This window comes from Peromyscus eremicus, chromosome 14, assembly GCF_949786415.1.
Source record: "Peromyscus eremicus chromosome 14, PerEre_H2_v1, whole genome shotgun sequence".
Lineage (NCBI taxonomy): Eukaryota > Metazoa > Chordata > Mammalia > Rodentia > Cricetidae > Peromyscus > Peromyscus eremicus.
The window spans coordinates 72,780,615-72,795,731 of NC_081430.1; the positions used below are offsets into that span (position 1 = coordinate 72,780,615).

Consider the following 15,117-nt stretch of genomic DNA (forward strand, 5'->3'; position numbering starts at 1 on the left):
AACCCTATAACACCGTTGTTCATTCATAATAATAGTATCACCGGAGTTCAGAGAGTAGTGAGACACAGAGGAGAGAGGTGCCTGTTTGAGAACTCGGACAGTGGATTTCCGGAGACAGAGCATCTGGGCGGTGCATTATTTGACCCTTAAAGGCAGCATGCTGTAGATACTGAGCATGAGCAGTAGCTGCTTGTGTGGGAGTTTGAAGAAAGGGGAGGCCATGAGAGGAGACTGGGGTGAGGCCGCAGCTGAGCCTCGATGGGGAGCTGGAGCCCAGATAATGTGACTTGTTTCTTTTACATGATAGCAGTATAAAAGATGGATCTCTTCTTGCTTTTCCCTCTAACATGTTTATTTTTCTATACTTCGTTACTGCAATTAACTTTCATAGAACTGTTGGTTCAAAACTTAAAAATAAATGAGCAGACAAAAACAACAACAACAACAACAACAAAAACAACAACCTTCGCTCCTTTAAAGAAATGTACCAGACAGAATGGGTTAGAGAAACCCTTTACAAAACTACCAAATCCACTTTCGCGACTTTGGTACCAGAACAAACATGTATTTTGAGAGTTACTTGCAAACACTTTGGAGAAAGTGGCTACCTTAGAAGACAGGCACAGTCTTTTGCCCCTCCCCCACTCCCATCAATCTTTACAGGAAACCGAGCTCCTGTGAGATGCTGGTAACAAGCCGTTCAGTGACTAAGCGTGGAGTGTTGGTATGAACCGGCTGGCAGCCAGTCTCCTTTGATGAAGTTATAAATCTACCAGGCTGAATCCCATCTCACTTTTTACTGGCACAGGCCCTCTGCTGAGTGGCAGCGTAAGACTCCATAAGACTGAGTGGACCTCTCAAAACATCCTGGTGCTTGAACTCCAAGCACTAATGATGCTATTTATTTTCTTGCTCTAGATGGGGGGCATACAGCTTCCTGCCATGGAGAACTGACTCTCAAGGGATCCGTAATACATATGAACTATTCAATACACCTGAATGGCGATTCCATCCACAACCATTGCTACAGTAACCACAAAGACACCGGTTAAAAGGAAGCAGATTCTGGCCGGGGTCTAATGCCTCCCATCCCCTGTGTGTGCAGCTCTAAGGGGAAACTGGCTTCTACGCACATAATTAGCAGTTGAGCTTTTTACTCTGAAGTTCCCATTTCAAACTGAATATTTCCTCAAGGGCCATGACTCTCCCTGAACTCCTGCAGATAGCATCATTCTCCAGAGAGTGAAACTGGGGGCACAGAAAAAAAAAAACCCAAATGAAAGCAAACGCCAACTTCAAAAAGCGCTCAGCAAATCGAGTATAACAGGCTGTAGAAGGAAGACAAGGAAAATGAATGACTTTCTCCAGAAGAAATTACTGTGACTTCCTCGGGTCATCGGAGTGTCTCCGGCTATTTAGCAGAACCGCTTGATTTGATACCTTTGGGGAAAGGTTATTGTGGTAGAATGCCAAAATCTCCAAAACGCACCTCCCAGGTGGGAGGAAAAGGGCGTGCTCTGAACCTTGATGCTATTTTTGGCCGGAAGAGTCAGCTATTAGATTTTCATTCTAACCACAGTACAGCTCCCTGTTTTCCCACTTGCAAATGTATGTTTTAAACCCCTTAGTAGTCTATAAATATGCACGTGCATTATCATGTTTATTTTGCTCTTTGTGGGTAACAGTCTGACTGAATTTACTGTAAGCATCTGCAAAGCCCTGCTCTGAGGAAGCAAATGCTTCTGAAAAGACGCTCCCTGAGAAGCCTGTAAGGCTACCCTCAGAATCAGCAGGGAAGCCTTGAAGTTCATGTTTATGGAGCCCTAACTTTTCTCAGATGTATCTGAGGACAGAACCAAGGGAACCAGTTGAGTTAGTGTATAAAGTAAAGGGAATAAATAAAATGACAAACCACATGATCGAATATAGATATTATTTGCCGGGTGAGGAGAAAAGAACTCACCAATGAACTGTGCCTAAAACTTACATTAAAATGTGAGTCCCCTAAAAAAAGAAAAAAGAAAGATTCTAACTCAATATTGTGTGTTTACTTATATTCTATGATGTACTCAACACAGAGAATATTCATTGGCTTTTGTTGTTGTTGTTGTTGTTCCTGAAATGACAAGGAAGAGTAAACAAAAGATGTTGGGTCGGGAAAAGTGTATGGTATTCCAAATTCAAATGAATCCTAAAAGGTACCACGCCACGAATGAAAAAAACCACACACACTGCAGCCTTAGTGTGATGATACTTTATTTGTGCTGAAATGTGGTGATATTTTATTTGTAGGTTAATAAATAAAGCTTGCCTGGAGATGGGAGTTAGGGGAGTGGGGAGAAAGACCAGCCATTTTAAGAAAAGAAGAAGTCAGGCAGCACACACCCTTAATCCCTTAGCAGGCAGGATCTCTGTGTGTTCAAGGCCACACTAGGGAACACAGCCAAGCGTGGTGACACATGCCTTTAAACCCAGTACCAACCATAGAGGCCTGGAGGTCTGTACAGACAGACAGAAAGTGATAGAGCTGTGTAGGAAGATAAAGTGAGGTAGCTGAGCTAAGAGAGCCAATGGGAGGGCAGAAAAGCAAAGCATATAAAGACAGGAAGTTGCACATTTAGAAGCTGCAGAGTTGGTGAGGTAAGGTTGGCTGGTGGCTTTCCCTATTTCCCTGATCTAAAAGTCTTTCACCCCTATATTTGGCTCCATGTTTTTTATTTAATAAGGCCATTTAGAAATTTGTCTACACCTCAGCTTTCATAAAAAGTACTTCCCTTTAAACAAAGATGGTCTGACAAGCCATCGTGCTTCCAGTAACATGGTGGGAATTAAGACATAGTACGAACTTTAGAAATGGAAAGTATGGTGAGTTACTGAACCCATTCCTTCCTCTGGAATTTGAGAAACTCAGTCCTTAAATAACTGCTCTAGAGGCATACTGAAGGATGAAAGTTCCGTCAACCTTTGTCCTGGCCACCAAATGTGGAAAATCTCCCGTCTGTCTGGAAGCAGACCAACAGAGAGCCCTAAATAGAATCAGCTTAAGGATTCAAAAGACTCCATAATTAGGTCTCTGCTTCATCTAAAATGCACATGACAAACTTCTAGAATTGCTGAAATTGCCACTCTAACCCCCATAGCTGCAAACAGAGCTAACTTGGAGGTAGAAAACCTAGGCAGGCTCCTGTAATGAACGGCTGTAGGGCAGCCAACAGGTCTGCCTCGCCCAGCTCACAGCTTTACAAAGCTGATTTCCAGAACAAATGAGGTAATGCCTAGCTGTGTAAACTGGGAGGTATAAGCTTCATCATCCCGAAGGTGATTGTTTTATAGATCAAATCCCAAAAGTGGAGCTCAGAGTAAATTTGCAAACCAGTTGAGGTAAAGACATAAGTAAATAAGACTGTAAGTATACTCTGCTTGGATTCGAGTGTGTGATGAAGATTCCTGAGAGGCAACTGGGAGAAAAATGCCCTCTCTTCCAAGCACCTCCCATGCCCAAGCCCTTGAGGCAAGTGCTGCTCTGCAATCATAGCCCTGTCGTCTGGTGATCCTAAATCACCAATGCCAAAGCTACTGCACTCTCCTGAAAGCACCATACCAGCAGGATTGTGCAGAATCTGCAGGCACAGACGATTAGAAGGAGCAGCAGGAAGTTAACTCTAATTGTGATTTAACACCAATTAGTAGTGGTCATTTTCATCATTCTATTTCATAAGGCTCTTTGCCAAAGTTGTCAAGGGTATTGTGTGCGTGTGTGTTTTCAGAGGACAGTGATTATTCTCATCCCTGAAGTAAAAACGGTGCCCAGGAAAAGGACAAACTCATATTTCATTCATTCACGTATATATTCTACAATACAGAAGTTGCAATTCTGGTCTTTGGTGATAGAAAATACCTGCTTAAGGAGTTCATTATTTGGATGAGAGATCAGAATATTGACAGGAAAACAAATTGCCACAATCAGTGCTATGAGACAAATAGATGTAGGCGGTACATCATACACAGTCCAGACTTTTATGGAAGCAACATTATGTTTTGTTCCAAGCATGGACAGTGATCTTTTTTCACCAGCTAAAAATCAGTGGGTCCATGGGGTAAACGAGCTGTCATAGGGTGTTTAGCTGTCATACCATGAGTTTGGGAAGGGGAAAGAAAGCACTGTGGCTGGAACTCTCATTGTCACATCCTACACCATTTTCCCAAAGATGCTGGCGTGTGCTTTGGAAATATACACAGTACGCAAGCTATGTATACCAAGCAAGTACTTCAGGGAGGTTTTCGGTAGCCATTTCTAGAATGTTTTCATTCACACGACTGCTGGAATATCTCATTGCTCACAGAAGCAAAAAAAATATTCCAGGGTGCTAGCATCACCAGGATAAGCATGCACTCTTGGAAGAAAAGCAGCCACCAAATCCCAAGCCTGTGCCAGTGCAAGCATGCAGCTAAACCACTGTTTCTTCCTCCAGGCAAAAATAAAATGCAGGGCTGGTGGGGGCTTTACTTCCCCCATAAACCAGCCAGCTAACTTCCAGTGAGCTAGACTCAAAAACAGTACCATGTGTAGTAGAAGTCTAGCTTTAATCGGCAAAAGGAATTCCCTAACTATCACCCCATTGGTCTCCCTGCTTTACAAAGCTATATGAGATGATGCTTTGGGGCATTTCTCTGTCTCTGTCTCTTAATGGGAATCCTTCTGTTGTGATTAACCTTTGCCTTCATCTCTTCCTCTCCTCCTCCTGTTCTTTCTCTCCTTTCCTCTTTCTTTTCCTTCTGGCGGAAATAGGGTCTTGTTGTACATCCTGAGCCAGCCCTGAACTCACAATTCTCCTTCCTCAGCCTCTTGTTGGAATTATAAGCATGCACTGTTGGGCACCCAGCTTGTAATAGTTTATCCTGATTGTCAACTTGAATTGTATTGAGAGATGCATGCCTATGAGATCAGCAGAGTACTGTTCTGGCTGTCTGTGGGAGCACTTCCAAAGATGATTGTCATGCAGGATAGTGACCAAAGTTTGAAAAGCCTCCCTTGAATGTGCTTAGCCCTGTCCAATAGGTGAGGGATCTAGAAGGAATGGAAGTGGAAAATGAAGACTCCATCCGTCGTGTGCAACCTTCATTCTACCTGATCAAGCGCATCTGGTGCTGCTGCCACAGTGTGGGACCTCAGCTCTGCAGCCTCAAACTGGGGCTGTGTTATTGGTCAATACATCAGCCACACTGCAGGGAGCTTTTAGGCCATCAGTCTCAAACTGGGACTGTGTCATTGGTCTCCCTTGTTCTGACACATCCACTTTCTTGAGTTGAGCAAATGCCAGGTTCTCTGTTTCTCCACCACACAGATAGTCATTTCCCATGTATGTAAGCCAATTTAATGCATTCCCCACTTACAATTAAGCATCTATTCTGCCCACCTTATTCCTCTGAAGATCCTTGGTCAATGGATCTTTATCAATCATTGCATGATCAGGTACAACTCAGAAGTTATTAAAATTATCAGATTTTTGTTACTGTACATCTGGAATGATTCAGTCCCACTCATCTGTAGATGTTCAACTATGTTCAATTATTTCTCCATGTTTAACTTTAAAAAAAAAAACCTTGGTGAGTATAGATCCATTGTTGACATCCTCCTGAAATTCATATACTGAAATCATAATTTCTGGTATGGCTTAAGCTTTAGACAGGCTTCTACAAAGTAAAGAGTCATCATGATGTCAAATGTAATTAGTAGCTCTATAAAAAGAGATACCAGAAAGTCCTCTTGCTCACTCCCTCCATGTAGAGTAGTAGCAGAAATGCCATGTGAGCCTGCAATGAAAAGGTATTCTCTAGAGGAATGGATCTCATCAGGTAGTAACCCCAACACCTTAGGTTTGTAATTTTAGCCTCTGTAAGTGTGAACAAATAAATTCCCATAGTTAAAGCCACTCATTAATTTTATGCTGTACCAGCCAAACACTGGACTTACATGAGAGACATAAATGAATGTGAACATTAAATTAACATTGGTACCAGATTCCAAATTAGCCCTGAACTGAGTGCTAGAGAGTACAGTACTGAGACGTCTGAATGCACAACTACTCTCAAGCATTCAAGGAAGGTGTTTCCTTGAGAACACAACAGAAGGACAGCTGTCAGTTGGGCATCATTTTCTATTGGTGTCCAGTGGATTCTACTTTACAACAACTGTAGAAGTATTAGACAGACTTTCTTTAGTACCACTTGGTTTAGAAGTTTTATGATAGCCAAAAAATTCAGCAAAGCCATAGAGTAAAAAAGTATGCCTATCAGTCTTGATCTAGAGCAGTGGTTCTCAACCTGTGCGACCTCTTTGGGGGTGCTTATCAGATATCCTGCATATCAGGTATTTTATTGTGATTCAGCACAGTAGAAAAATTACAGTTATGAAGCAGCAACAAAATAATTTTAATGGTCGGAGGTCACCATGACTGTATTGAAGGGCCACAGCATTAGGAAGGTTGAGAACCACTAATCAAGAGTCATAAAGGAGTTTATATCTGTAAATATAACCCCCACAAGGAAATTAAACAGGAAGTACTCCTTTGCTATACATTTTAGCCTCCATTAACATTATTTAATGTGAGCTGGGGTTTTTTTTTTCTTATCATAATGTAGTTTACAACATTTTCCTTTGAGTTTTTTTTTTTTTTTTTTTTTTTTTTTTTTGGAATTGGCTGGATAGCAATCTTCATTCTCAGCCCCAACAAAAAGCTGTTCTCTACACAACTCCATATGCTTAGCTACCACCAGCTGAGCAAATTTCAGGGCTTTTCAGTTCTACAGAAACACAGCTCTCCCTGCTTCTCATTATCTTCAGTACTCACGTTTATCATGTTTGGTGATAAATCTGTCTAGATTTTCATACATTTTAATGTGAAGGTTAATAAGTAATGTTGCATGTCCAATGGGAGGACTTCTCATTCTATGTATTTATTCTAAGTGATGGAGTAGCCAGCACAGTTCCTAAGGCACTGACATAGTAGCAAAGAGAGGAGAATAGTACAAAGTTGGTGGTGATACAATACTTTGTCATATGCCGTATCACTTCTTAGATGATGTCGATGTGAAAGGAACGTGCTTTTGCTAATGTGAAGTCTTTTGCAATGCAAGTGAGAGAGATGTCAACATCCACTGTTGATGCTGGATCATGCTCTGGTTGGAATCCTACTCGCATGGCATGTAGCTTGCTTTGTTTGTTTGCTTGCTTGCTTATTTGGGGTTCTCTGTCCATTGGTACCAAAGCTCAGTGTGGAACACACTGAAATCAATCTCTAAATCACACGTGAGCTCATGCTATCTGTCTTCTTCCTGAAGGCTAAACGTAACCAAGCATCAAATTTTATAATCTTCCACGAAGGTCGTTATAAAGATACCTTTAGTCTCTCCTAGAAATTGCTGCATAAACAAGACCAGAGCAACAGCAGTAGCAATGGACATGTTATCATGGAAAGGGGTAAAGCTCCCCATGGTCCCACCTTTTACAAGGCTTTTAATCTACGTTTAATAGTAGAAATGCTGACAGCACAGGACACAAGAAACTTAGATGCCAACAAAAGATTTGGCACCAACTTACTATGTAAACCTGAGTGAATCTCTTCATTTTCTTAGTTTGTTTTTTCATCTATAATTAAATAAATAAAAATAGGTAGCCTATAAGAATTGTTGTTTATTCTTGTTAATTCTCTCTTTGACGCGAAATCCTAAATCCTGTGTTGTCATCGCCCTTCTGGACTCTTTCTGTCCCCTCACCTGAGATAAACTAGATTCATCTCCTTGGTGTCCTTTTTAAACCTGAGTGCACCCTTTCAGAGCACTTTCCTGAATATGTGATGACCTTTATTCTGAGGTCTCCTGGACAGCAGACCCTGGGCCTCTCCCCACATACCTGTTAGTAGGAAGTGTACTGAATATACATCGAGCCAACCAATGCTTTCTGTACCATGCTTCAACAAAGTGTCTCGTCAGAATATGTACAGAAAATAGCAAATAAAACCTCTCACTCTTCTTATTTAAGTAGTTACTCTGGAGGGAAATATGTTCCTGCTATCTTGAAAGTGAAGAAAATATTCAGAAATAATTCGCAATCTCAGCCATGCTTAATGTAGCCGTAAGTGCTAATGGAGCATTTATTTTTAAGCTCCAAGGAAATGAAATTCTCTTGACAGCCTCATGTACAAATATACCTACCAATTTTTAAATGGCTCATTTTCTTATACTCATAAAATGTAATGTCTGTGGGCTTCAGCAAGATTTTTTTTTTTTAACTAGAAAAGGGTTTCAATAAAATTACCAATGTATCTGCAGATCTGAGGACCTCGGAGAACACAGATTTCTTAGTAACATTTATAAATGGTGCATTGTTAGTCCTCAAGACTATCCCTAGCTTGAATGACTGACTACAAGTCACAAGAACAGCACAGAGCTACAGTCGTGGCAATGACCTCCTGCAGCCTAAGCATACAAAGCTAGCTTAGCTAAGGAAGAAGTGCATGGGAGAGGCTGGGAAAGCCAGGCACGAACACCCAGCATCCTCTCTCTAGCTTGTCCAGCAGGAGTTATGGAAGTGCATATGAAACGCTATCAACCATAAAATTCACTAGGGTTACAGTGTCTCTGGGAAGTGCTCATGTAGGCATCTTCTGCCTAGCCTGTACCAAAATTCCACAGAATAAAATAAAGAAATCACATTGTTTACATAAACTATATTATCTGAATAAATAATTTAAGCCCAGAAAGGGACTCACTAGCCAGAGGGGTAGGAACCAGCTACAATCCAAGTCCCAGGTTAACTGCTTAAGTAATGCTTTAAAGGACAACAGTGACTTCTACTGGGTTCAATCTGTTTTTATATAGTTAGCGCTGCTGAATAACTACTAGAGAGAATGATCAAAATACAATTAATTTAAGAGTCCAGTGGGAGTCTTTAGGAATCTATCACCCACACTGAGTGTGCCAACTATCTTTTTTAACTCAGACCTGCGGACGGTGCTGAATCCCCTGCACACTCATTCTTTCATCATCCCCAGAAAGAGCATCTTAAATTGGTCAAATATATAAATGCATAAATAAATTCAGCAAATATTTCAACTCTGCTGTTCTCTGATGCCTTCTCTGACCATGTCTAAACTCATAATAAACCACAAAAGTGTGGTCTCATCACAGAAAATAGCACATCAACCAAGTCCTTCTGTGCAACTCACTTTAGATTCTGAATTCTACACCAGAGGCTTAATCTCCTGTTGTCTGGTGAAGTGTGTGGGCCTTTCGCCGAATAATTGATTTAAATGAATAACATAAAATAGTGATAATCAAAACAAAATGTTGGAATATCTTAAACATACATGACATAATCTAAAAATATCTATGTCTTAGGCACAAATCTTATGGGAGTAGCCAACCAATATCTGATTGCACTTAAGGCCCACCCCATGAAACAGAACCTATCTTCAAATAAATAAGTTAAATATAGGATTTTTTTATTAACAAAGTTTGCAGGTTACAAGTAAAAAATCTCAGATTTCCAACACTATAAGATCAGGGGCTCTTTAATTTATTCCATGTATTCCCAACAACCTGTTGGTCCAAAAATAAACAGAACTTTTAGGACTAATCAAATAAATTTAGGACTAATCAAATAAATTTGTTTTATTATTAATTTGTTTTATTATTTACTAAAGTATTTTGATTTTACATAAAGACTATACTCCACCTTCTCTCAGAGCAGTGTTATAAGGGAACCAGCCTGGACTCAATGAAGCAGATTCCAACCTGAGAGAGAACTAGAGGCTTTGACCTTCAGTATGAACTCACTCAACTTCTCACTAACTGCCAGTGTCTTTGCTCCTGAGCGTTCTCTTCCTGGCTCTGAAGCCACTCTTAACTATATGATATTTTCTGTCTTACAGTGGCCCTCTGGCTGGGTGGAAAATAAGGGAAATGTGCTTTCTGTTAAAGGCAGAAAGATTTCTATTTGTATAGCCACCATTTCCAGCATCATTCCAGTCCTCTGCATCTAGCAGCTGACACACGTGAGGCCCATGGGTAGCCAGTCACCTGTCTGGTAATGGTTTATAGAAACACAACAGCGTTTGTTTATTGGCCTATTTACACTGACGGCCCTTTGTGAAAAGAGAGGCAGAGAGTCCATCCCTCCCTGACACTGAGAAGGTAGTCATTTGCAAACTCCAAAAAGAGCTCTCACCATGGAATCAAATGGGCCAAACACTCAATTCAGGCTTCCTAACCATTAGACTGAAAAATCCTTATCTAAAACAGTCAGTGTTTGAGATACAATATCCCAGTCTCAGAAACTCAGCCTTCTCATGGGTGAAATGACTACTATTGTGCCTTATGTGTATCGCTGGCGTTTAATAAGATTATTGCACACAACGTACTGAAGTTCTTGATTCTATTGTGTTAGAGTTGACTAGTGTAGGAAGACGTTCTTGTGCCATAACAGTGAAGTTGGATAGTTGAGGTTGGCAAACAAATCCTAAAGATTTTATTATCTTGTCCTTGATTCAAAAAGTTTGCTAATCCCAGCTCTAATTGTTGGATAAAATTACTAGACTTTTTTACAATAATTTTTTAAATAGAAGAGTTAAAGACTTGTTTCTGTTAAGGGGAACCTTATTTGTACAGCAGGAGATGAGGGTCAGGAACCAAAGAATCACCCAGTTCCTCTCTAGAACAGCCATTGAAAACCACACACTCTACAATGTCTCCTTGGAAGCAATGTATAAATTTATAAAGTGGCCAGAGATGCACATCACTATGGCTGAGAACTTGAGTTCAAAGTCTGATTCCCCACTTACTAGAATCATATTCTTACTCAATGGCCATGGTCACTATGGCATCCATAGCTCACTAAGAACATAGTCTCGGTTATAGAAGTGAGCAACAACTATTCAACAAAATCATTCTTACAACAAGAGCAAGAAAACCCATCTTTTTCCAATTAGTAAAACAATGGGGAATAAAGTAAATGAGCAAATGAGACATTCAACACATTGTGAAGCATTTGTCTGTAAAAAAATGTCTGTGGGAAAGCCTGGCAACTATTGTGAGAAGTTTGTAGAATCAAGGAATGGTTAAAATCTAGATCTTGACCCACAAATTGTTTGGCAGAAGTAAATATCACTCTCAGAAACTTCACTGTCCTATAGTTGAAATGGAGATTATTCTGCCTTGTTTGTGGGGTGATGACACTAATAATATTATCATAATTAAAATACATTATGCCTAGGCACATAAAATAGGCCGTTCAAACGGTAGTTGGTATTACTAATATTGGAAGATACTCTTTCACAGTTCTCTTTCACAATTTGTTTGACTGAGAATAAAGAGGCAGAGACTGGCACCACATCCTGTTCTCCAATGAGCGAAGTTACTAAATAACCCATTAAGAGCAGAGGGATGGGAGTGTGAATTAGATTAGAATTATTATTAGAACAAATAAAATTAAAAAACAATGAAAGTTATAGCAGATTGGGAAGGGGAGAAGTCATTTGTAACTTAACACACTAGTACCTGTAGAGACAAGCATGTAGTCCCCACATCATGATAAAAAATAAAAACAAACCAGTGTTCATGGTCTGCAGCTCAAATGTTTTAACTGGTGGAACCACAGTTATACAGACTGTCAGCTCTAATAACCAATGAAATGTTTGTGTGTGTGTGTGTATGTGTGTGTGTGTGTGTGTGTGTGTGCGCTATAACTGTATAAACACATGCATAGGAGTGTGCAAGAGAAAAAAATGAAGCAGACCTTTATAATCATAAAGTTAATCATCTTATTTTGCTGAACTGTATATTCTATTTGCGATCTGTTTCAATTATTCCTTCTGGAGACTTTGCCTTATAACCATATCAATTGATGTGCTGGTTGGTCTTACGTCAACTTGACACAAGCTGTCATCTGAAATAAGAGAGCCTCAAGTGAAAAAATATGCCTCTATAAGACCCAGCTGTGGAGCATTTTCTTAATTAATGATTGATGGGGGAGGGCCCAGCCCATTGTGGGTGGTACCATTCCTGGGCTGGTGGTCTTGGAATCTATAAGAAAGCAGGCTCTGCAAGCTATGATAAGCAAGCCAGTTAGCAGTACCCAATCTATGGCTTCGGCATTAGCTCCTATGTTGTAGAATATTACCTTAACTATGTACAGATAGGTTATATTTGTTTATGTTGTGGAATATTACTTTAACTAGGCAAAGATATGTTACATTTGTTTATGTTGCATTTGTTTAACAATCTAAAGATGTGTTGCTTTATCTGCCTAAGGCACATGATTGATCTAAAAAAAGCCTGAATAGTCAATGGCTAGGCAGTAGAAGCTGGTGGGCAAAGAGAATAAGTAGGAGGAGGAATCTAGGCTTGAAGAAGAGAAGAGAGAAGAGAATGAGGGAGAAAGAAAGGGAGATGCCTGGGGCCAGCCAGCCAGGTAGCCACCAGTCAGCCAAACATGGAGTAGGACATACAGAGTGAAAGAAAGGTAAAAGCCCCGAGGCAAAATGTAGATGAAGAGAACAGGTTAAATTAAGTTATAAAAGCTAACGAGAAACAAGCATAAGATAAGGCTGGGCATTCATAACTAATAATAAATCTCCATGTTATGACTTGGGAGCTGGTTAGTGGCTCCAAATAAAGCCTGCTACACTCCTGCCTCTAGATTCCTGCCCTCCTTGAGTTCCTGTTCTGACTTCCTTCAGTTATAGACTACATTATGGAAGTGCAAGCCAAATAAACTCTTTCCTCAACTCACTTTTGGTCATGATGTTTCAGCAGCAATAGTAAATCTATGTAGGACAGTTGGTTGTTTAATATTAATCCCCCTGGTCCTGATTTCTTCACATGGCTGGAGGAAGAAATAAGTCTCCATCATAAGTCACAAAAATGTCATAAATATAAAATGAGATCTGATGTAAACAATCTGTTTTGAGGAGGACAATGACAATGGGTATTCTGCAAAACGTAATATGATTGGTAAGGGTTCATGTAACCTTACAGAATCAGGAAAAATTCCAAATTGGATCCATTTTGAGTTAGTGTGAACATAAGAGCTTCAAATAGCTGTTTGTGGATAGAGACCTTACAGCAGAAAGCAGAGTATGGGTCCAAGAACTGTGGGCTCCCTAACAACAGGCAAAAATATTTGGACCCTTCTCCATCATCTCTCCCTGGCTAATGTCCAATTGCTGGTGTTTCACACTATGTGCACTTGAAGCATTCTGAGCACAGAAGTCTGTGGTTCATCCCTGTTCTCTATAGCTGTTTACTTGTTCCACAGCTCCTGGATATTCGATGACAATTTGTTAACAAACATATGAACTGAAACATTGCTCTAGTACAGATCAAACATTTGAAAAGTCAGTGAGATTCCCATTCCTGCTGGCCTAGGCTTCTCTTGGAACCTAAGCAAGAAGCACATTGATTGAATTCTATTTGTTTCTGCATTGCTACAGTGTGGACATTAATTCCTATCTTGACTGGCTTGTTTGCCTTCATGTTAACTACAAGAAAGGTTTTAAGAGGCTGTCAAAAGGAAGGACTGTTATTCCAAAATACTTCAGTGTAGACATGCAATCATTTTATGTGAAGTCCCGTAAGTGCAGTTGTCCAAATGTGTATTTCATTCTTGGCCATAAAAGAGTCTTAGCCAATGCCCAATGACCTATAAATCAGAGAGAGGAGGTTTCTTTATGCAAATTGACTTTATGCCACACTCATCAATAAAGAAACAAATGGTAATGAAGATCAAACTTTCAGCAGCACCCAAGGAAACAAATCCTGTCTCTATTTACACAGTATGTCAGGGTGGCTAATTCATTTTTCTGATGGTGTTCTTTGAAAGAATTGATGAAAAGGAAGCTTGTGAATCGATTATGAGATGAGAAGAAGGGTTTAAAGAGCAATGGGAATAGAAAATGGGTAGCCAGCTTGATTGACATCCCGAATTCTAAAGACAGCAACATCCTAAAAGAAAGGTGTTGCTGTCCCTTTTAGAGCAGTAACACAAACTCCAGCAGCTAACGACATGTGATGGGTGTCCTTGGTTACCAACTTGACCACATCTGGAATTAACTAAATATCAAGGGGCTGAGTATACCTGTGAGAGATTTTTTTCTTGATTGAATTATTTGAAGTGGGAAGACTCACCCTAAATCTGTATCTTTTGAGGTGGGAAGATGCACCTTAAACCTAGGATACCTCTTCTGGTGGCAGCTATATAAAGGAAATGGAAGAAGGGATATCTGGCTCTCTGCCTGCTTCACACTCACTCTCTCTAGCAAGTTCATTCCTTCACTGGTGTTAGAGCCTATTCTTTGGGATCATGCTGTATATTGAAGACCACTTAGACACTAAGTCTTGTGGACTGAGCAATTACTGGATTCTTAGACGTTGGATATTCTGAACCCTGACTAATGATATGCCATGCCATAGCACAGTTTCCAGCCCCATTTGTTTCTCCCCAAGTCTGTTTTTTCATTTTGCATCTTAAATGACAAAGAACCAAATATTTACTCAGATAGTCAGAGTATCTTCTCCCTGTAAAGGCAAACAACACAAATAAAAGGAAGGAAAATTATATCACCCCATGCAGATGGGGATGTACCACTTCAAAATGAAGCACTTTCCATCCTTGGCTGATAGAACATAGCCAGCTAGCACCCTGGATACTCATAAGAGAAAGTAGATATGACATACCCTCTTCCTTAGATTGCAAGTGAGAGTGAGGTTCCTTGAAAATGAGTTTGCAAATGCTGTATAGAAGTCCAGGACCTTGAGCAAGGCTTCTCGCTTGATGATGTGCAGGTCACAGTAAGTCAGAGCCCGGACATTGGCACAAGCATGAGCAAGCGTGGTTTCCTTCCAGAAGATGTCTCCAAACACATCACCTTTCCCTGGAAAGCAGGGTAAGACAACAGTGTCAATCACACCCCCTAGTGTTATTTGGTTTAATAGATAATGTTGATCTATATAATTCAGAGCACAAGCCCCTCTGTATAGATAGAACAGTGTACAGCACTTTTTCATCGTAGTAACACCCCCTAGACTTCAGTTCCTGATGGAAACCTGGTGTTGGGAAAA

General features: G+C 40.3%; 1 protein-coding gene across 1 annotated transcript in view; it reads right to left on the reverse strand.

Moving 5' to 3' along the window:
* The window catches only part of Kcnh5 (potassium voltage-gated channel subfamily H member 5), a 255,124-nt gene that overhangs the window by 46,438 nt on the left and 193,569 nt on the right, over positions 1–15,117 (reverse strand). Inside the window, exon 8 of the mRNA XM_059279702.1 lies at positions 14,734–14,930. Coding sequence (XP_059135685.1) covers positions 14,734–14,930 — 197 coding nt within the window. The remainder of the gene's footprint in view (positions 1–14,733; positions 14,931–15,117) is intronic.